Source organism: Rattus norvegicus, chromosome 19 (genome assembly GCF_021556685.1).
Source record: "Rattus norvegicus strain SHRSP/BbbUtx chromosome 19, alternate assembly SHRSP_T2T, whole genome shotgun sequence".
Taxonomy (NCBI): domain Eukaryota; kingdom Metazoa; phylum Chordata; class Mammalia; order Rodentia; family Muridae; genus Rattus; species Rattus norvegicus.
The window spans coordinates 59,711,204-59,733,670 of NC_141552.1; the positions used below are offsets into that span (position 1 = coordinate 59,711,204).

General features: G+C 46.9%; 1 protein-coding gene across 3 annotated transcripts in view; it reads right to left on the minus strand.

Moving 5' to 3' along the window:
* Positions 1-3,317: 3,317 nt before the first annotated feature.
* The window catches only part of Cdyl2 (chromodomain Y-like 2), a 191,422-nt gene continuing 172,272 nt past the window's right edge, over positions 3,318-22,467 (minus strand). For 2 of the 3 annotated variants that reach the window (XM_087594255.1, XM_087594254.1), the window contains exons 5-7: positions 17,171-17,381; positions 13,458-13,601; positions 3,324-9,899 (exon numbers count right to left, since the gene is read on the minus strand). In XM_087594255.1, the coding sequence (XP_087450381.1) occupies positions 9,741-9,899; positions 13,458-13,601; positions 17,171-17,381 (514 nt within the window). In that variant the 3' untranslated portion in view covers positions 3,324-9,740. 3 annotated transcript variants of the gene reach the window in all.

Genomic DNA, 22,467 nt, shown 5'->3' on the forward strand with positions numbered 1-22,467 from the left:
TGCATAAATTTACATAAATCTCAATACATAAGCCCTCACACACATATATGAAAGTGGCATTAAGTTATAACATAGTGACTATACTAGTAACTGTCATAAAACTACACTAATGACATATATAATTGTTACATGTAATACAGGTAAGATCTCAAACATATATATATATATATAACTTCATTAAACCATTAAACAGTAACTAGATGTTAGCAACTGTTCTGAATATATTTGTAGTCATTATATATGGATCTCATATTTAAATGGCATTTAATGATTTAAAATTACTAACAGCTGTTTCATATATTATATGCAATTTAGTTTTCCATGTTTATGCCACATATATTAAATATATATCATAGATATGCATATCTGTGCATGTCTGTGGATACATGCCTCTGTGCATATGCATCTGTCTGTCTGTCTGTCTGTCTGTCTGTCTGTCTGTCGAAACCAGCAGCATTGCGGCTCTTGGGCTAAGCAGGATCACATATCCAGTGCCTGTGTGGTTGGGCTCAGCTGAGCTCCTGGCAGTATCATTCAGATCTATGAATAACCCTCCCCCACCACAAGTCCTAGAGTGTTCCCTGTCTCAGTCTAACTATCCACTACTCAGGCCCCAGACATCCCTGAACTTGACCCCTCTCTTTGTCTCCACAACTGACTTGCTTGTAAATCCTTGATTCAAAACTTCTTCAGGGGTGCAGAAAGGCCACCCTAATTCTCCTACTGCTGTCCTTCCTTCTGCCCTCTCTGCTTTTTGTAAAGGAGAAAATCTATGAAACCACAAGCTGGTCCAGACCAAGTCTTCCTGAGCCTTCCAGGGTTTCTGACTCACTTGAAGTGAAAGTCCAAATCCTCATTAATCTCCAAAGCCCTCTGAGGTGTCTCTTACAGGAGACCCACCCTCATGTAGAAATCACTGCTTGAAAGAGTTGGAAGAATTCATTGGCTTGGGTACCCAATACCAATGGCAAGGGTGTTAAGTGGATCTCTTTATCGAGAACTACAGAACACACACACATACATACACACACACACACACACACACACACACACACGGCAAGGGAAGAAGGTGAGGGTTAGGGAGGGAGGAAGAAAGGGGAGAGGGAGAGACTGGGAAAGAATAGTAGAACGTCTTTCTGCCTTTCCTGTTATCTTGTGAAGAGGATTATATAATTGGAAAAGTTTGGAGTGGACAGACTCCCGATAAGAGGCTGATGAGAAATGGGGCGTTAACAACACAGTCCACCTGGAAATTCCAAAGGCTTCTAAAACTCCATAAAATTCCCTGAGAGAATACAACATAACCATCTCTAAGGTTCAAAGAATAAAATCCCCATTCACGCACATTGCCAGTTCAGTTTGTAAGATCTTTCCTGCTCTCTCTCCATTCAATTAGACAAATCACAGGCCAATCAGTGATGATGGGAGAAGTTTTAATCTTGAACCAGTTGGGAGCAATACATCTAAAATGCTTGATAGTTGATTATCACTGATGGCAACTGAGTCTGTGTTTATGACTGTAGAACTACCATCCATGAGACAGGAAGGTGCTGGGCCCACCTGGATTTCATCAAGGATCAGAGGACTGCTCTCTCATTAAGCATAAATAAAGAACCCCCAAAAGGCAATAAAAATTGCTTTTACAGGGGCAGGAGCTATAGCTTAGTTGGGAGACTGTTTGCTTTGCATGCAGGAAGCCCCAGATTCAATCCCCAGTTCTGCATAAAGGTATGAAGGTGCATGTCTGTAATCCAGCCCTTGGGAGGTAGAAAGACCAGGTCATCCTTGCCTACACAGCAAAATCTGAAGCCAGCCAGGAATACATAAGGCCTTATCTCAAAAGAAGAAAGGGCTTTTTATAGTCTAATATCTGTTTATATGCTGTACTGGCCATCTTCCAGTTGATATGTGTGTCTGGGGAGGGAGGTACAGCTGCATTACTCTCTCTTCCTCTGTTAGGGAAAGAAGCTCTTTCCATAAAATATCACATTGAAGTAACCCAAGAGACAGTCTGAGTCACCAAGTTTTCTTACAAAACTTCCACCAAGGTTTCACCATCTTCCAGCAGAAACACAGAAAGTAGAAAGCACGGAACTGTCCAGGTTTGATCTTGATCCTTTACTGATCATGAATAGTATTATGGACTGAGAGAACTGAGGCGCTCAGACCAACACTGATCACCATGAAGAGGCAACACTAAACCAAAGGGAAGTGACTTTGGAGGCACCCTGATAGCCCCAGACTGGCTAACATGCTCACACTAAAAGGCAACATCATGGAGTCTGAATACTGACTCCAAGAATGTTTGTGATGGTGCAAGAATGGCCCTTCTTTACACCAGGATGACCTTTCAGGACAGAGGATCTGAGTCATCTACTCAATTACCTGTGCAGTTCTCTACACAGAGTGGGTAGGGCTCTGGCTGTAATGAAAGCTGAATGAAAAATTAATGGATTGCAGAAAGGTGGATAGTAGAATAGACAGGTAAGCAGATAGATGGAGAGACAGAAATGTGAGTGGATGGATAGAAATATGTAAGTGAAAGTGGGTTAAACCAATGGATAAACAGATGAATTTGTAGACAGGCAGATGAATGGATGGGTGCTTGGATGAATGGACAGACATGCAGATGGATGAACTGATGGATGGATGGATGGATGGATAGATGAATGGACAGATGGACAAATGGAAGGGTGAATAGATAAATGGATAAAGAGCTAGGAGAGTGGGTGCATGGATAGATGGGCAACTAGATGGCCTTATATAAATCCATTTCCAAGAATTCCATTATCATAAAACCCTCGAAGACTTCAGATACTATGTCTTTTCTGTACCCTTCTCCCACATGTGAGGTCATGTTCTGGAGGGACCCTCTCCATTTGCCTCTTCCAAGAGTCATGCTGTAATAGACAAGCAACAAGATTATGGATATGGAAAGACTTTATCTAGTGACAGACACCACTGTTGACCATGTAAGGCAGCAAGAGCTGTATAAGACTGAGTTCTGTGGATATTTATCTGCTGAGGATGGGGACCATGGCAGTATAAAGCATGGCAGGCACGTTGAGGAAGAGATAAATGTGACGTCAGCTCCCTGGAAAAATATCCCCTCCATTCTAAGGTCCTCTGGTATCCAAATGTTGCCCCTTTATAGAAGTGACTACCTCTAAACTTTAAACCAGAAACTCCAAGCTGCTAAGAACCCTGGCACAACCTCCAAGGCCTCAGAAACTTCTTTACTTTGAAACCACAGAACCCATTTGTGAATTCTACAGATGGATCACCAAAGAGATAGGGGTGGGAGGGACACAAACAAATGGAGACAAAGTTTCAATCTTTTTATTCAAAGCAGCTTCTCACAATGTATAAATACTGCATATTAGCACACATGAAAAATACAACTTCTAAGGCACCCAGAAATATGTTCATATACGTTACAGGACCATTCACAAAGAGCGGACGATTTGCTCCAGACAGTCAGCATTTGATAAATCAGAAGATTATTACCCTCAGTACTGCACCCAGTTTGGGAAAAATATTTACAGTGTGGAGAATGGACCAGCTATACCTGCATATGATGCTATGGAGGACTCATACTTACAAGGATCCAGAACTAAAGACCTTCCTGTGAAAATCTAGCAAAAAGAAAATGAGCAACCTAACCTGCAAAGGTATTCATGGATTTTGGTGTGTTTGCTACGTCCATGATCCAACCCAAACACTCCCAGGGTGAGCTGGATATGTTTTTGGTAGCTGGCTTTAGTATCAGAAGTTGGGTAATAAGCCTTACCAGTAGAATACCCCTTCTTTAACATTTAGTCTTCTGGATTAGTTAGAGGCCAATGGCATCATCATGAGTGAGGTTGAAAATGGGGAAACCCCTGGTGGGGGCACCGGGAACATTCTTGTTCTACCAAGCAGGAAGTGGGATGGCTCGATGAGGAACTAAAGAGATGGACATCTGGCAGTCACAGGATGTACCACTGAAGACCTAACTCCTAACTGCAAAACAGATGGAGGCCCACATGCAAATGTAAGAGTTGACCATGGTTAGAGACCCGAAGGGGAATCTCTGACCTCCACTTTATAATGGGATAAATGAAAACTTGAGGCTATACAGCGGAAACACCCACCTGAGATACTAAGTTCCCATCTCAGAAACTCTTCCTTCAGAGCCTTTTCAAGAGATATTCAACTTCTCTGCATGGCTAGTCAGGGAGCATTGGTTTGGTGGTAGGAGGAACCAAGGGTTCCTCTGTGCTGTGAAGCTCACACATCTGAACCCAGATGTGCCTGCAGCTTATGAAACTCAAGCTTGGTTGGAATAATGGAATCTTTGGTCCTTGGTTTTATGAAAGGCAATTATTTTTCATAATCTTGTTAATGTAGACATTAGAAAAATAACTTCAAGCTGGGACTAATGGCACGATGGCAAGTTCAAGACTAGATGGAGAACTCACAATCATCCTCTGAACTTCCTGGAGTCAACAATCACCCTCTGAACATCCCAAAGTCAACAATCACCCCCCTGAACTTCCCAGAGTTAACAATCACCCTCTGAACATCCTGGAGTCAACAATCACCCTCTGAGCATCTCAGAGTTGACAAGCTCCTGCATCAGACTAGATGTTGGGATAAAGAGGTGAGACAAACCCAGAGATATAAGGCTGAAGCTTAACTCTAGACATCATGTCTTCTGACTGACATACATGCCAATCTTAATCCTTAAAGGCTGAGAAAGTGACTTTGAACACTTTGTAGAGATGGACCTCATGCTAAGTCACATAGCCCTAAATGCAAGTTCCCATTTCAAGGGTGGGTAAGGAGAATCAGCTGGTGGTGGCTGGAGTACCACTGGCCAAAAGACATTATAACTTGATTTTTAAGACCTAAGTCTATTTCTGAGATTTTTGCACCATCGAAACAGCCCTGGACATACTCTATCACTTACTGTTCCCACTCTGTAGCTACAATACCTTCATCCAGCTACATTCCACTCTAGTATAGCTTGACACACACTTCCTCATAGAAACACCAAGGACACATGGCGATGTTGAAGATGGAACAAAAACTGACTCCAGATTGTCTACACAGCAAGACTCTTAATGTAAACTTTGCTAACATCTCTCAGAGAGCACGGACTTTAGCTACCCTGGGGTCCCCAACAGGGTCAGGAGCAGGAAATGTCACTTGTTGAGAACAAATGATGATTTAGCAGCCCTCCCTGTCACCATCCCTCAACCATACTACTAGAATGAAAGTGGCTTAGAAAACCTACCCTTGGTCCACTCTTATGGCCAAAGACATTCGCCGAGGATGCCACCTGGTCCCTGGCGCCATCAGCTCCTTCCACTACTCCCTTCAGATTAGCCATGAATGACTTACAGACTGCACTGAGCCCACCAACATGGCTTACATGGAGGAAACAACCCGTATTACCCTTTTAATTAATTTATTATTATTATTATTATTTTGCAACAAGCTTAAGGCTCTTTTCTGAACTCCATCAACTGCCACACAGTGAGAATTTATGGGGGGGGGAGGGGAGATCTTGAGCTACACGTGTAGTTTTGAAAGGTCAGAAGGATTATTGAACCTAATGGTAAGGCTTATTCACAGATTCAATACATTTTCAAATTAGATTTCAAACGCAATGACTTCTAGAGGAAAAGAAAGTTGACTTGATTTCTTAAAAATGTAAGACTACCCGATTTTAAATAAAAGAAAATTAAGAACCAAAAAAACAAAACATTGGCACCAAACCAATATGAGATATATATTTTCCCCCAGAAGGAAGAAGTGATATTAATGGAAAAGATTGCCTAAAACGCATGTCCTAATTTACCACAGAAATATAAAAGTTTATATTCTGAAAATATATTTACTGTATTAAAGTCTATTAAGCATTTCAACCAAAGCCTGCAGAAAGGACAATGTAACACTTAGCTACAACAAAAAACACACATGCAAGACAACCTCCCTCCCCAAAGATATATATCTACAAAACCAAAGTGTAAATTTCCAAGATTCTACAAAACCATGTACAGAGAATAAAATAAAATACTTAAGAAATCTCATTTGGAGTCTTAAATACTGTGTATATTAGTGAGGGCATCTTGACTCATATATACAACAGATCTAAGTATCTTAATACAGAAACACAGGAGAGAAGCAAGCCTTCCTTCAAAATATCCCCATAGGAAGATTTGTGGATGTCTCTATTTTTTATTTTTATAAAAAACAAAACAAAACAAAAACCTTCTACAGAAACTAGGTTTTAAAAGTGTGTGGATAGGACTAAATTCCAAATTAAAAAAAAAAAACAACTTTTTTTAACAAACCATTTAAGAGGCTCTTGAAACCAGCAGTTGGTAATGAGGGAGACAATTCAGCGTTCAGTAAAGGCTGTTTGTAAAAGAGGGATTCGGAGATATAATTGTGTTGTCCAAAGTCTCCTGTCATTATTTTCCTATCCCCAGGTTGAACTTCACACAGAGAAGTCGTCTTTTCCCGCTTCTCAGAGGACAGTTCCCAGTTTGGTCTACGCCACAGAACAAGATTTTTCTGTCAGTTCCCTATTTCCTACAAGTAGTCCCTGCCTTCTCAGCATACGAGTTTCCTTCAGATTTTGCCTCTATGCAGTAAAGGGTCACCTGAAAAGAACACCACAGTAGGGGGTGGCTTCCCAGTGCTGAGGGGGTCTGGCCATCTTAACCATAACGCTTCAAAAGTCGCCTGGGATTGGAGCAGTTAACCTCAGCAGTGTCCTATGAGATTGCTGGGAGTTGCCACCACCAAGGTTTTGGTAAACAGAGGAGAGTCCCAATTGGCTTGCTAAAGGGAACCTTGATTCAGAAGAGGAAGTCTCCACCTCTTGCCTATAGCTGTCTCTCCAAAGACCATCTACAATTCCGCAAAGACTTACTCTGAGTCTAGGAAAGGGGTATGCGGAAAGGAACAGAGAGTAATGGGACAAGCAGAAGGGCCTCATGGGAGGAGAGGGGACACTGGGCTACAAAGTAAAAGATGGGAGCCAGCACCCTACCTCAATAAAGCTTTTAGGATAACCTGGACACAACCACTCAATGGGTATTTTCCATCCCAGCTCAATATACTGTTATGTAGGTCATCTGGATTTCAACCCGACGCTATCCAAACAGCCAGCCTGAAAATACCAACTCTCATGATTCAGCCGGCCCAGTAGGTTGACTAAAAAGACTTGTGCCCATGGGACAGAGCTACCCCCTTCAAACAGATAAAACACAGTCTTTAAAAAAACAAGCAGTGTGAATTCTACCTTAGAAATAGTCCGTGTCTATCTACCCAAGTCATCACGGGTTCTCTGCACGTTCGCAAGTTTGGCGCTCGTCCAACACCTAAAGAGAAAGCATCTCTGGTTGTGTCAATGGGAGTCAAAGATGCATCCTGTAATGTTTCTAGAAAGAATCCTGACAACTTGCTTCCCCGTGGACAAAACTGGCTCGATCAGAAGCTAATCAGAAAGCATGGGGTTGGGGGAGGGGGCTCCTACAGAAGCAGCAGTCAGTTAAGAGTTTCTCAGACACCTAAAGAACAAAAGCTGTTATAAGGGTTTGCAGGAAGTGTACATCCAATGGAGAAGGGACAACAGCAGACCCAGGCGTTCTCCTGCGTTAATTCTCTATACCCTAGTCCACAGTTCCTACAGTATTATAGGGACTCCAGGGAGCTACGTGCTTCCATTCCACTTTCCTGTGACCAAACACAACCAAGGTGACTATATTCTCAGGCCCCTCATGGCCAAGGCGGGACAGGCTGGTGGTGAATAGAGAAGTAAAAGTCTTCTCTTCTCAAACCCTTCTGAGCTCTAAAGCATTTCTACAGAGCCAAGCAAGGTCATTCAAGGCCAAGTGCATGTGGGAGCCACTATTTAGAGGGTCACTTCACTAATCATCATGCAAGCATCCAGCCACCTGGGTCATTCAAAGCTTAGGGCCAGGCATCCCTTCTACTTGTGACTGGGGGGCAGCTATTCCCACTCAAGGGCAGGCAAACAACCATCTCTACTTTTTCAGCCTACCTTCCCCACCCCCTCCACAAGCTGGGCCGACTCTGTGCTGTACCCCATTGTCCCTAAGGAAGGGTTAAGAAAGGCTGGAAACTCAGAGGGAATTGAAGAAAAAGAACAACAGTCAAGGTTGTAACCCATCTAGAGCTAGCCTGGCCCCTCCAGCCTCCGTCATGGTCTAATTTTTCTCTGAGCAAATAGGTTTAAGGCCCCAATCACAAGGAGTCCCTTCCATTTCCTGTCTCTTCACCAACTCAAACTGAAACTCTCCCTCAGTGCAGAATCAGGGACTTTGATTGGGTGACATAAAGACAGCTATTGGAGGCCTCCAGTAGGCTAGGGCCAGTGAGGCAAGGAGACCGCCCTGCTAGTTAGAGCCATCCTTGTTTTTGTTTTCTCCCAGCTTAAAAAAAAATTAAAGATTTAGTGTTCAGGTTTGGACCGTGAAGAAACTCTTGAGACTGAGTTCTCTTCCTCAACACCCCCAGAAGGCCAACCAAGACATTAACGTCCATACGGAAGGAAAGGTCTTGGAAATCCAAGTTCACTTATTTATCCCAGAGCAAAAAAATGTCTCACCCTAGGCAACGTATTATCCTAAAGATAAGCTGCTCCCATCCCTTCTGAACATCACACACTTAGGGATGGGTCTAACAAGAGTCCTCCATTTCTCCTGAATGATAGCGACTGAAAGAAAAAAATGCCACCATGACTTGTCCTCAAAGATTAGAGAACTGGCATTCTGCCCTAAGGGCAGCACGCAGAGAGTCTGAAACAGGCTTTAATCCGTTCTTATCTCCTTTTCTTTCCACGTGGCTCATCGTGAGAACGCACCAAACGGCGTGCACCTCGGATAGTATTTGGTCCAGGGTGGTATGAAAATAAGATCTGTGTGAACAATAGACTCCATAATATATAAACAACAAAAATAAATAAATAAAATAAACCCGAATAAAGAAAAAAATTTCCTAGTAAGTCATGTTTCTTTTTTCTTTTTTGCAAAACTAGCTTTACATATAATACACATAAATTATCAGAATTTCCACTTACGTTGTTTTAAAAATATATATTTAACAAAACATTTCTAAAATGTACAATTATCTGGGTTTGTAAATCACTCAGTTGGGTTTTAAGACCAAGCCCTAAGAGTCACGCCGAGTTGCATTGGAGAGAAGATTGAAGCCAGGCCTATGTAGTCGAGTGCTTGCCACACGCTTGTTGGTCTGTGAATTCCCTAAGATATTGTCCCCTGGTCCCAGATCACATAACCAGAGAACTGTGATGGCCTCATCTCCTCCAGGTTGGAGGCACTGTGTAGACACAGCCTGAGTTGGGAGGATGAGGGAGGTTGGTCTTCCTCTTCTGGACCATGGTAGGAGCCTTTTGGCTAGTGCAGGGAAAGGTCAACAGACAGTGCCTGGCGGAGCACTGGGAAGATGGATCCCTGGAAGGTTCTATGGCTGGCTGGGACAGGGACATGGGGAGGCCAAGGGTGCTACGTTTCCCACCTTTACACAAAATCAAACCAATGAGGAACAACCGAAGGGCACGAGGAATGGATACAACCGTAGGTGTAAAGACACACCGTGACAAACTCTTGGCTAGGGTGGACCCTGGGCTCCGATGGTAGAAACACAGGGCCCGGCTGGAAGTCAGAGACCCTTTAGCAATGGGGCAGGTGAGCTGGGGCCCTTCAAACTTCATATATTTTGTCCTGTAGGTAGCTGAACAGGGAGTCCAGGCCTTTGGAAGAACTCCAGAGCTGCTTCAGCATGAGACACTCCTTCTCGTTCACGTCTTCCAGTACTGACTTCAGGAAGCTTCGGACCAGGCATTTGGAGTCCTCTAAAACCTGGAAGGAAACACACAATGGTTTAGACAGCCTGGGGCTGAGCTCCACTTCTGTGGCCCTGCAGTGCCCACAGCCAGGGAGGGGCTTAATCTTGAGCCTGGGTCTTTAGGGTCTTAGCAGCCGTTTCAGGTGGTCCTGTAACCATGAGAAGGCTAGGGGAGAGAAGCATGGTACTCAGGACCCTTGCCTGTGGTGACATGTAATCAGTACCGTGTGTGTGTGTGTGTGTGTGTGTGTGTGCGTACGCGCACACGCACATGCACACGTGACTCAACTGCTCTTCATAGATTTTATGAGACAGGGTCTCTCACTGAATCTAGTGCTTACAGACGGGGTAGACTGGCTACCTGGTGAGTTCATGGGTCCATCTGCCTCTGTCTTCACAGCACAGGCTCACCTATTATACATACACACATACACATACATATATCCTATACATATAGTTTCTGGAATACCAATCGCAGGTCCCCATTGTTGGTATTCTGTCTAAGCTCCACCCCCACAGTTACCTGGCAACAGCCAGGTATGCCTGACTATAAAGGAGGCTGCTTGCACCCTCCTCACTCTTTTTGCTCCTCCTCTCTTCTCTTCTCTGCTCTCTTCCCTTCTTCCCCTTTGTCCCTTCTGCCCCATTCCCCTCTCCGCACTTCCCTCCACATGCTCATGGCCAGCCTCTATTCCTCTCCTCTTCCACTCTTCTTCTCTCATTAAACCTTTCCACACGGAAAGATGCTGGCTTGGTGTGGTCTGTCCAGATGTGAGCTGAGAGTTAAACCCCAACACCCATGCTTACATAGCAAGCACTTTACCCACGGAGCTGAGTCCACAGCCCCTTGGTGCTATTTGCCTATGGGTTTCATGACCAAATTTGCAGATTATTCGTTTGACCTGGCCCCACGGATGAATAGGGCCATCTGTATGACCTGTCACGTAACACCAGGGTCCCCCATGAACAGAGAATGAGGGGACAAGCTGATCTAAAAATGGTTGTCAGAGTATCCACAGGACGCTACCTACAGCCATGCCTCTCTTAGACTGGGCGGTAACAGTGTTGATTGTTGTAGTCCTGGGTAACAAGAACCGTTAGCAGTCGCCACCGAGAATGGTTGCAACCTGCAAGTATCATGGCGGTGAATAGTAACTACATACGTTGTGGGGATGAGCAACATTGCACCGCAGGAACCATTCGCAAGCGCCGTAACAGCTGTGGTTATGAGCGATAATAAACTTAGTAATCAACATTAATATCTACAGTACCAGCGAGCAGTGATACAGTAAGAGGGCAGTGAGTAACCACACTAATACTAGAGTAACGAGTGCTACTAATTGGAGTACCAAACAGTAGTAACTGTAGTATTAAAACCGAACCATGATGAACCATGATGAACAGGTCCCACGGATGTATTTTTTTTTCTGGTCTCTCTCTTTTGCTTCTCCAGTTCACACCTTAACCGCCACCACCAACCCCGCCGGCACCCCCCCCCCCCATTGTAAGAGAAAGACCTTAAGAAAGTAACATGGGCCCCGTGATCATTCAACAGTGGCACAACAAGGAACTTGAACCTGGCTGATCCTCAGACCATGACAATAACTCCCCAGGGGTCAAGACTCAGATTCTCATTGTTCTAAGCACTTTGAAAGAGTCAAACACAAGGGCCAGACTGCTGGGTGGTAGGAGGCCCTATATACCTCTCATCCTGGAATCTTTCTATCCTAGGGGCACCGACCTCCAAAGGCTGAGGGCTTCACTCTGAGGAAGAGTCCTCTCTCAGGAAGTCACCTCTAGTTCCTGGGTCCATAGCTCTGGTGGAGAGCTTTCTCCTGAGTTGGCCACTCCTACAAACTGGTCCCGTGGGTTGTCCAGCTGCCTCACCTAGGTGTTTCCCTTTCACAGAGTGCAGACTACACTCCTCACAGCAGCTCAGGCCTGGCCTGACATCCCTTGTGCAAACTGGCCACAGCCACTGCTTAGATGCCTATGGACGCCTAGACTTCCTGACTCCTGTCTCCCATATCCTCTGTTTGAGCTCTCCTCTCCCCCTGCCTCTCTGTGAAGCTGACCTTCAGGAGGTTCAGCATGCCTGTTTACTTAGGAACATAAGGTCTCCTGGCAAGATTTTCAGACCTGAAACACAATGAATCCCAGGGAAAGAGAGTGAGTACCCAACCCAGCCGTGAGTTAGAAGAGAATTACATAAAATCGGTAAGTTACAGAGGTCTGTATCAAATGCTCGAGTGTCTACCAATATGGAGAGTATCATGACTATCATGGACAGCATTCCTGTTGGGGTGCACACACACTGCAGGCGTACAATAATTGTGCGCGCACACAGTAGGTATACAATAAATGCGCGCACACAGTAGGTGTACTGAGAAGAGGCTGCTGAGAAGAGACTGAGCAAAGGCCCCCATCACCAGAATCTGGGTATCAAGGTGGGAAGTTTGTGGAGGGAGAAGGCATGTGATGTCACAGGTACGGCCCACAGACCAGATCAGTACCCCGCTTCTTTTTTTTTTTTTTTTTTTTTTTTTTTTTTTTTTTCGGAGCTGGGGACCGAACCCAGGGCCTTGCGCTTCCTAGGTAAGCGCTCTACCACTGAGCTAAATCCCCAGCCCCCAGTACCCCGCTTCTTAAGGACAAGAGTGCAGGACCTTCTCCTCCAGTGTCTGAGTCCCACTGGAGCTGGCCCTGAGGCTCCATGTTTTAGCCTTTCTTCCCTCTCCCCTCTTATGCTCACTCTAGTCTCTGTCAAAACAAAAAAATCAATTTAATTTTAATTAATCCCTGGCACCTCAGTGGAGGCGTGACTCATCTCTCCTTTCCTGAACCTTCAGAGTCCAACGGGGATATTTAGATGTGTCAAGTTGGACAGAAGAAATCAAACACGGTGGGTGGCAGCATCCTCCAGTCTCTCGTCTCGGGCTGGTCCCATGCCTTGACCTGTGGCTTTGGTGATGCTGTGGGTGTTCTGGGCTTTCTCTTAACACCATACTTGCTGCTCCGGATTAGAAGCCTTTCCCGTGAGCCCCTTCTAACTGGGCGCATGGATGAGACAACGCAATACCCTGGGCCTCTAACTTAGACTTTCTATACCAAGAAGCAGGTAAGTCCCACGCTGCAGAGAACCACTCACTGGCTCTGCAGGTCCTTGGGGACGCTGCAGGGATGGCTCAGTGGCCGCACAAGCATGGGGACCTGAGTCTGATCCTCCAGAACTCATGTAAAATGATGAGTATAGCAGTGGACATTCACAATCCTAGCCCTGGGAAGGTGGAGACAGGAGGATTCCCTCAAGGCTCACTGGCCCACCAGTCAAGCCAAAATTGGCAAGCTGCAGGTTTTGTGAGAAGTCTCATCTTAAGAGAAAAGCTAGAGGTGACTTAGAAAGTCCTGGCTAGCCTCAGGACTCCACCTGTGCACACTCGCACATGCACACATGCGTGTACACACACACACACACACACACACACACACACACATACACACACACAGAGACACACCCGACACAGACACACACACACACACACACACACAAAGTCAACAATACAGGGACTCACCACAGCACTGCAAGACGCCATCTCCTTCACCCGCAGCATGACCTCTTGGCTGAAAGTCGTGGGCCAGAAGACCTGCGACACAAGGCCCCGGCTACATGCCTCTTGGGCAGTGAGTTTCCGCCCACAGAACAGCATTTCATTGGCCTGGAAGAGCAAAGGCAGGAGTGAGCTGAGGGCACAGAGCTCGGCTGATGTACTCTAGGGAGTCCTGGACCAGCTGGGCACGAGTGCCTCTGCTCTCTGTGGCACGATTCACAATCCAGGGTCAGACACCCTGTATGAACCGCATACAAACATCTGTCCCGGCTTTTATTACATTGCCAAAAGAAACCAACGGGCTTGCTGAAGTTCTGTGGATCCGACAGTACCCGCCGCCAGCTGCTGAACCTTGGGTGGGTATGCATTGCCTTGGGCGTTCCTTTTAGTGGGGACAGCCTGGCCCTGCAAAGGCTGGTCCACGAAGGAGGGGATTAGTGCTTTCCAACTGAAATGTGAGACGAGTTCTTCCTCTCAGAAGACAAGAAATTTGTGAGGGAAGAAGGAAGGTATGGAGACGGAGCGAGAGGGGGGGAGAGATGGAAAGATAGAAGAGTAAAAACTTATTAGAAGAATTGTTAAGTTTTTTTTTTTTAAAAATAAGCCAATCAAAAATATCTTCAGTCTTAGGAACCCAAAGATCATCTCACCAAGACAGAGAAACGTCATCCAGTGGTCTGGGGAACGGGCACTAGGCAGTTACGGTGGATGGAGCACACCTTCCTTGGCTGGGCTGCCTCTGCACCCAGCTCTTCAAAGGAGGTCCCTTTGCTTCGAAACAGATGGCTGTCATATAAAGTGACATGTTCCATGTTCCCCTTACATGTTCCCCGAAGCTCACTGCTCACGGACTGGTCTCTGGCTTGATTCTTTGGGGGAAGTGGTGAAGCTTTAAGAAATGGGGCCCTTGATGGAACAGTTTAGATTACTGAAGTCGAGGTGTGCATTTGAAGGAGACCATGGGACCCCGGTGTGTCTTCCTCTCCCTCTCCCACACCGGGACAGAACTCCGCCGAGAACACGAGTCCCTCAACACCGTTTTAGAATCACAGACTGCAGGTGGGAAGGCAGAGATGATGCCAGACAGTTTGAACACTTTCATGGCCATAAAAATGGGGAACAGCTGACGTGGGTGGGGGCACAGGGCTTGTGTCAAGAGTAAAATGTCACCTCCCAGCTCTGTGCCACAACCAGGGAGACCTAAGAGCCATCCTACGGGGCTGGAGTCCAAATGGCTTCTAAATCCCACCTGCTGATCTGCTCCGTAGAAGATGTGGTGTCTAAATGAGGACAGGATTAGAGATCGGAACTCACTGGGAACAGAAGGCTCATCTTCCGTGTCCCCAAAGGAAGCTGGGGAAAGTGGCGTCTGGCTGGGATAATGCTACACACCAGCCTGCACAACATGAACCTGTACGATACTATACCATGGTGGATCTGAGGCACGTGGGCCCAATGGTGTTCTTCCAGTGCACTCTTTGAAGAGAAACATGGGTCCTATCTAGAAGCCCAAGGAAGGGACTTCTCAGGGAGCTGGTTAGGCCAGTGAGCCACCAACAAAGACTGCTAAGAACAAACAACCCAGGCCAGAGTTAGGGACATATCAGCATAAAGTGTGGTCCTGATTCAGGCTCTGGGCAAGTCATTTAAACCTTACAGGCATCTCCACCATCCCAGAGGCACTTGACATCCATGGCTATGGGCTCTCAGCTGAGGCTGGCTCATTGGAGATGGTCCCGGAACAACACCTGACGTGTGGCTCAGAGGTCAAGATGGAGGGACCCTGTTTTCATTACTGCTGGTGGGATGGCTTTTGAAAGGAACAAGGAAGGACACTAATGAAGCACAAGGGATACGGCTACTCAACCTCTCACAGTGATGGCCAAGGCAGGCTAGGACACCTCACCCCAGCCCCACCCTGCCATTATGGAAATGGCGGGAGATGAGACACAAGAAGAGAGAAATGGAGCAAATGGAGAGCTCTCTGTGCAACCCTCTGCCCAGAGTCCCAGAGCAGATGGATGGACGTCATCGGAGTTCACCTAGTGTGCAGGCTGCCTTGGGATAACCTGGGCTTGCTTAAAGGCAGATTATGTAATAAGTATCCTCCTGGAGCCTGTTCCAAAACTGAAATGGTCAGCGAGAGACCCATGCGACGGGCAGGAGAGCACTGGACGGTGTACTCTAGGCTCTAGAGCTGTGGGGTTGTCTCTTTTACTCGGGTTATGCAGCCCTAGTAGATTATAGGTGTCCCCATAATCTGCAGCACCTGCTTGTAGGGTGCCTCCTGCAGTCACTAAGCAAGCCTCCTTGAAGCCTGCACTACGCCAACATCCCAGCAGCCTCCCCAATGGTTCTGGGTTAGCCTGGCCGCCTATGCCCCCTTCTTCCCAACACCTTGCCTTCGAACGCCACCTCTAACACTGCCTGGTCCAGCTGTACTGTCTGAAGCCCCAGCCTCAACTGTGCTTCTCCGAGACTCACTCCTCATTTGCTCTTCTGCTTTATGAGAGCACAGACTGTGTGGCGAATCACAGAGGTGCAAACCCTAGGACAATGGTTCTCAGCCTGCGGGTCGTGACTCCTTCAGGGGTATTGAGCCCCTCTCGTAGAGGCTGCGTATATCAGATATTCACATTATGATTCGTAACAGTAGTAAAATTATGAAGCACCAACAAAGACAATCGTATGGTCGAGGGTCACCACAACATGAGGAACCACTGAATTAAAGGGTCGCAGCATGAAATAAGGTTGAGAACCACTGCCCTAGGACAACCGCTGTACCACATGGCTTTACTGATTCTATCTTATGTAGGTGCACGTATAGGCACGTATGTCTAGAGGTCAGAGGTTAATCTCGGGTGTCATTCCTTAGGTGACATCACCTTCTTTTTTGAGACGGGAGTCTCACACTGGCTTAGAAATCCCCAGGTAGTCTAAGCTAGCTTGACCAGCAAACCCCAGGTACCTACTTGTCTACCTCCTCTGTCCTGAGATTACAAGCATCTGCAACCACACTAAGATTTTTTTTTTTAATGTGGGTTCTGGGGATTGAACTCAGGTCCTCATGCTTATGAGGCAAGCCCTTGAGATCAACTGAGCAAATCCCTCAGCCCGTTGGAAAGCTCCAGATAGCTTCCTTACCCATCGGAGCCTTGGTCTGCCATGCATGTTCCCTGGTAACAACCACCATCCTTGTTGGGCCGCATGTGGCCCCAACGTATAGTGAATGCACTCTATGTCCTGTGGTCACTCTGTGACTAGACTTGTCCTTCCACCACCCTGTTGGACTCTGACAACTGTGGTGGTTGGTGCCAGCACTCAGCTCTCCCAAAGACACAGCTTTACCAGAGTGTAATAAGGAATAAAGGGGACAGTGTGCGCACGGCGCCTGGCACACAGTAGGTAAATAATAAGTAGGCATCATCGCTGTTATCTTAGCTCACCATTAGACACCAACGGCTTGAAGACCTTGTGGTCTGGCTGAGATCAGCCTGGTTTCAGTCACAGCAATTCTGGGACATCCGAGGATGCCAGTGCAGAGTCACTGGGTCTGATAGACACCTCAGTTTTACTCACAGGACACTGCCATGTTTAACTCCAGGAAAAGGGTCCTGTTGAGACTCAGACACATGCATCTCAGCCTGAGAAGTTGTGGAGGAAAACAGGAGGCTTACCAGCGCCACACCCAGGATCTGGGGGAAGGTGTAGGAGGAACAGCCAGCCGGGGTGAGTCGGATAGTTGCGTATGGTGTCTGAAACCAGGCCTTCTCACTGGCCCATACGATGTCACAGAGGGGTAGAATGGAGGCTCCCAGGCCCAATGCTGGCCCATTAATGGCAACCACGATGGGCTTCTTAAACTGGATAAAGGCCTTCACAAAGTCCCTGGAGAAAGAGAAGACCATGTTCAACGAAGGGCTCACATTTGCTGGTCTATAGAGTCCCCTGATTCTCCTAGGAGCCACAGAACAATTCCTTCCTGGTCATCAGAAGCAGGTGGGGGCCAAGCATAGGTCACGTGCCCTACTCACAGAAATACAGGGCTACCAGATTCTCAAGGGCATGAGTGGGGTTGGTACACACCTTGTTGGCCTAGTTTATGCCTGGTATGTCAGCCACGCTCTCAGTTCTCGTTACCTCTCCTCTAAACTCAAAAACCATGGCCTTAACAGTAAATTCTTCTGGTGCCCTAGATGCTGAAAACTTGTATACATTAAAGGAAGATAAGGAGAACATCACAGTTCCACATACGAGCTAAAGGAAGGCACCCTTCAGAAGTATCCCTCAAGGGTGATTCCACCTCAAGGGGAGAACAAATGACCCAACACCCCAGACCAAGATGCTGTGGCTGGAAAATGACTTCACTGTTCTTAGAGGAAATCTGGCTTTGGCTTGATGATCACTTTGAGTGATGGTGAAAGTGGAATTCAAGCTTCACATGGTATACACGGGCAGGCCCTAGTGACATCTAAGATTCCTTCCAATCCTGGGAGGGTCTATCTCTGAATTACCTACAGCGATGCCAGTCATCAAGGTTGGTTCCCCAGTGCTTATGAGGGTCTAATGTTAGCAGGGCCTTGACTGAAAATGGGGAAGGATGCTGGGCCCATGTCCAGAAGCTTCTATATTCAAAGCTAGGGAATAGGGTGATGTTTACTCTGCCGACATTCTGTATCAGGGATATAGTATGTGTACTTACAATAAAACAGGGCCACCAGGAATGATTTCTCTTCCCCTACTCAGCGCGCGTGTGTGTGTGTGTGTGTGTGTGATGAGTGCAGGTACCTTTGGATGCCAGAAGAGGGCAGTGTGTGTGTGTGTGTGTGTGTGTGTGTGTGTGATGAGTGCAGGTACCTTTGGATGCCAGAAGAGGGCAGTGTGTGTGTGTGTGTGTGTGTGTGTGTGTGTGTGTGTCTGTGTCTGTGTCTGTGTGATAAGTGCAGGTACCTTTGGATGCCAGAAGAGGGCAGTGTGTGTGTGTGTGTGTGTGTGTGTGTGTGTGTGTGTGTGTGTGTGTGTGTGTGATGAGTGCAGGTACCTTTGGATGCCAGAAGAGGGCAGTAGATCCACTGGAGCTGGAGTTACAGATGGTCATGAGCTGCCTCCCATGGGCACTAGGCACTGACCTCAGATGCTCTGGAAGAGCTGAACGTATTCTTCACTGCTGAACCATCTCTCCAGCCCCCAGAAATGACTCCTGCTGCCTTTAAGTTCTCTTTGTCTTTCCTCTAGTTGCTACCCAAGATCTATAAAATGTTAGAATTCATCTGGGAATGGAGGGAAGTTACAAGATGTCTAGTGTAGCTAGCATTCACTGTTCTTAGAAGGAAGACTGGGAACTACCAACAACAACCTCAGTGTGCCCTAGCTTACCTCTCTGGGCTTCTCCTGCCATTCTCGACCCCACCTCCTGTTCATGTCCACAGCCCAACATCACAATTTTCAATTACCCTACTGACAGTCTGATTGCCTTTTTATTAATCCTTCTACCCTCTCAGCCCCAAAGGGCACTCACTGACCTTCCTGTGGCACTGCCTGTCTTCCATCAAGTTGAAACTAGCATCCCGTAAATAGCCAATGAAGAACTATACTGTCTCCTGGAAGGGATACGAAGGCTGCCTCTGTTACTTCTTCCTCCTGGTCTACAAATAGGCCACATTTCTCATGCTTCTTTGTGACTGGCCATGGCCAAGTCACCAAGGGTTGGCCATGAATGTAGAGTACATGTATCCTTGCAAATGAGCAAAGCCTCCCACCATGCAAATCTCTAAGCCCCGTCATCTAACTGAACATGGTGACACCACTGGCACCAGGATGGAAAGGTCTGGATTCTTAAGTCACTGTTTGGAGGACCGCCATGGAATGGATGGTACATTTATTCACTTTTCCAGGTAGAAGAAGTAAATTTCTGGTCTCCCTGAACCATTATATATTGGGGATTTATTATCTCAGCTAATGCTTAACTAACATACACAAGGAGCTGAGTCAATATGTCCTGCTGCTATCTCCCCTCCTAACACTGATTAAAACCAAGTCATTGGGTTGGGGATTTAGCTCAGCGGTAGAGCGCTTGCCTAGCAAGTGCGAGGACCTGGGTTTGGTCCCCAGCTCCGAAAAAAAGAAAAAAAACAAGTCATTATATACTGGGAGTTTATTTGTTATATCAGCTAATGCTTAACTAATACATACATGGAACTGTGAGTCAATACCGTCTGTTGACAATATTCCCCCCTCCTGGCATTTATCAAAAGGAGCAAGTACAGCAGCATAAAGCTGGAATCAGATCCTCCTGTAAGAAAGACTGCTTTATACTCTGCTAAGGTGGAGGGACCTTAAGATCTATGTAGCCATCAGGGAGTACTCAGCTTTGACCCCATTTTGCATATCACATTGACTGTGATGACAGATTCACTGTTAGCCCTGCTTCAAAGAGAGAATTCCAGTATCATCGCCTTCTGGTGATTGGTTTTGCAGTGACCGTCTCCTGGATTCTCCCTCCCCTCAGGGCTGGGTTTTAGGTTAGATCACTGGCTTATGCTTACTAATGCAATTTAGCCTATTAAGGACTTGGAACGCTCATGGATAGTCCAGGGAAGCCAAGAGCTTGGTGAATTTCATCAGACAACCCATTTTGTACAAATCTAAGGATCTGAGACCCGGCAAGACTTTTATACTCCTCAAGCCACACCTTCCCCTCAGTCCATACTCCCTCTGAGAACACCAAGGGCATTGGCACAGCCATCCTGACACTGCCCCATATGGGTTAGATGCTCTCAGCTACAGAAAATCCATGACTATTAAACCGGCCTCCATGCTGTGGGTCTTGGGTAGACACTGCTGATGCTCTCAAGCTTCCCATGAAACCATTCAGTGACCTATTGGAAGCCTCATCCCTTCCAGAGGTTCCCACATCAGGACCCAGAGACTTGTTCTGTGCATGGGTAGTAGGGACCCTGAAGAAGGTGATGGGTTTGAAGCCCATACAGCCCGGGCCTTCTAGTACCAGCCGCTCCAGCCTCACTGCCCTGAGGTAAATGTGATGCGTGGGACCCTCCCCCACCCCTTTCCTCTTACCTCAGGTGTGAGGTCTCTGTCACAGGGCCCCCAAGGATGCAGTACCCAAACAGCAAACAGGATATTGCATTACAGACCCAAGGCTCAGATATCTGATCCCACTTCAGTGGCAGGGCTGGGCTCGGAGGAGTGCTCTCTATTTTCTCCAGCGATCAAGACCGTGAGACTGACTCTGGTCTTCTGCAGATACCACTCTCTGCTCAGCCCAAGCCCTGGCTGTAGCCTGACCAGGCAAATGGGATGTGTGAAAGTGTTGTGGAACATCAAAGGTATCTGACAGTTTAGGCCAAATCTCATCTCTGTCCCCCACTAACAGTCCGATCTTAGACAAACTGTCTGGCCTCTAGAGATTTGCTTTTTTCCCTCTGTAAAATGGGAAGGCCAATGCTGGGGACCCACAGAGCTAAGTGAGACTTCAACGAGAGTAGCAAATGGCCAACAGGAATAATGGCGCAGACTACTATGATCAGGCCTATGTTTCTGTGTATAGCTCTCGTCTGATTCATGGTGGTCTGTGGTCCATTCTACTCTCTGCCAACCACCTCTGGTTAACAACAGGTTATGTTTTGCTACTCCACTGCAGAAGAGTTCTCAGGACCTCCTCGGAGCATCTGAGCTTGGGAAATACTCTGGATTTCCTGTCTCTCCATGTTGTCAGGTCTGAGAATCAGTGAGGCAAAGGATGCTGCCTCTTTCTCACTCGTAGGTCTGCCTCTTACAGCCCACAAATTATTAGTAAGTTCTACTCCTTCCGTGGCATCTTAAAGAAGTCCCTCTGTTCTGCTTGAGTACACCAGTCCACAGACACGGCACATGTCTGAGCTCCACAGACTAACCTGTCTCCGGAGGTCAGCATCGCCTCTCATCCCCTTAAGCCTATTTTGGGGTTCCTTAGGTCACTCTGCCTGGAAAGTGGGAAGCTAGTTTAGACCCCAGATTCCACCATTGTTCGTTCTGCTCCAGCATGTTTGTGGCCTTCATCCTCATCCCCATCCGACCCTAAAAATCTTACTCTTGACATGGTCTTCAAGAGTCTAGAGGGCATGCCACTCTCATGACCCCAACATGTCAAGGGGCATGGGCAGAAAAGTTCTTGACCCTCAGCTTTAATAGATATGAGCCACACAAGGCCAGGCCAGAGAGATGCTACTCCCACCTGTGAGGCCAGCTGTGAAATGCTGCAGGGACAGACTATGAGGTAAGGGTCCCCTGTTCAGGTTCCCTCCCATGGTGACTCAGCCACATGTCTTTTATTCTAGTGACCTGGGACTGACAGATCTACTCCACCTGAGCCCAAGGCTGACCCAGAGCAGTACCTTACTAGGATCTATCAGAGACGATCTGTTCAGTCTGGCAGACATTACTAATCACCTGTCAGAAGAAATGGCCCTAAGGATGCTCGAGAGAAGGATGGGATGGACCTGACCCGAGAAGTGAGTCCAGGAAGTTGGGGGCATTCTGAATGCCGATGCCTCCCTTGAGAACTTAAGGTTTCTATGACGGTGACCACAAACCGTGGCTCAAAACAACAGAAGTGTATTCTGTAGTGTACTTGGAGACAAGAAGTCCAACGTCCAGGTCCTGGTCCACTCTGGGCACTGAGGAGGAGCTTTCCAGACCCCTCTTCACCTGCTGATAGGGCCACCCTTCTCAGGTGCTCCATAGCTGGCAGCTGCCCTACTCGATTCCCTGTCATATCCCCTTTCCTGTTTTCACACCCAGCCTCATGCCTCATGCCATGACCTCCTTTAATCTCAAACGCAGCTCTCATTTAGAGCCTACTCAAGTCTTGGATTCTCAGGACTCTGAGCTCCATTCCATTAAGATTCTTTCCCCAGATTAACTCAGCTTCATGGGTTGAACATGGCTCTATCTCTCTGGAACAAGAGGTCCAAGG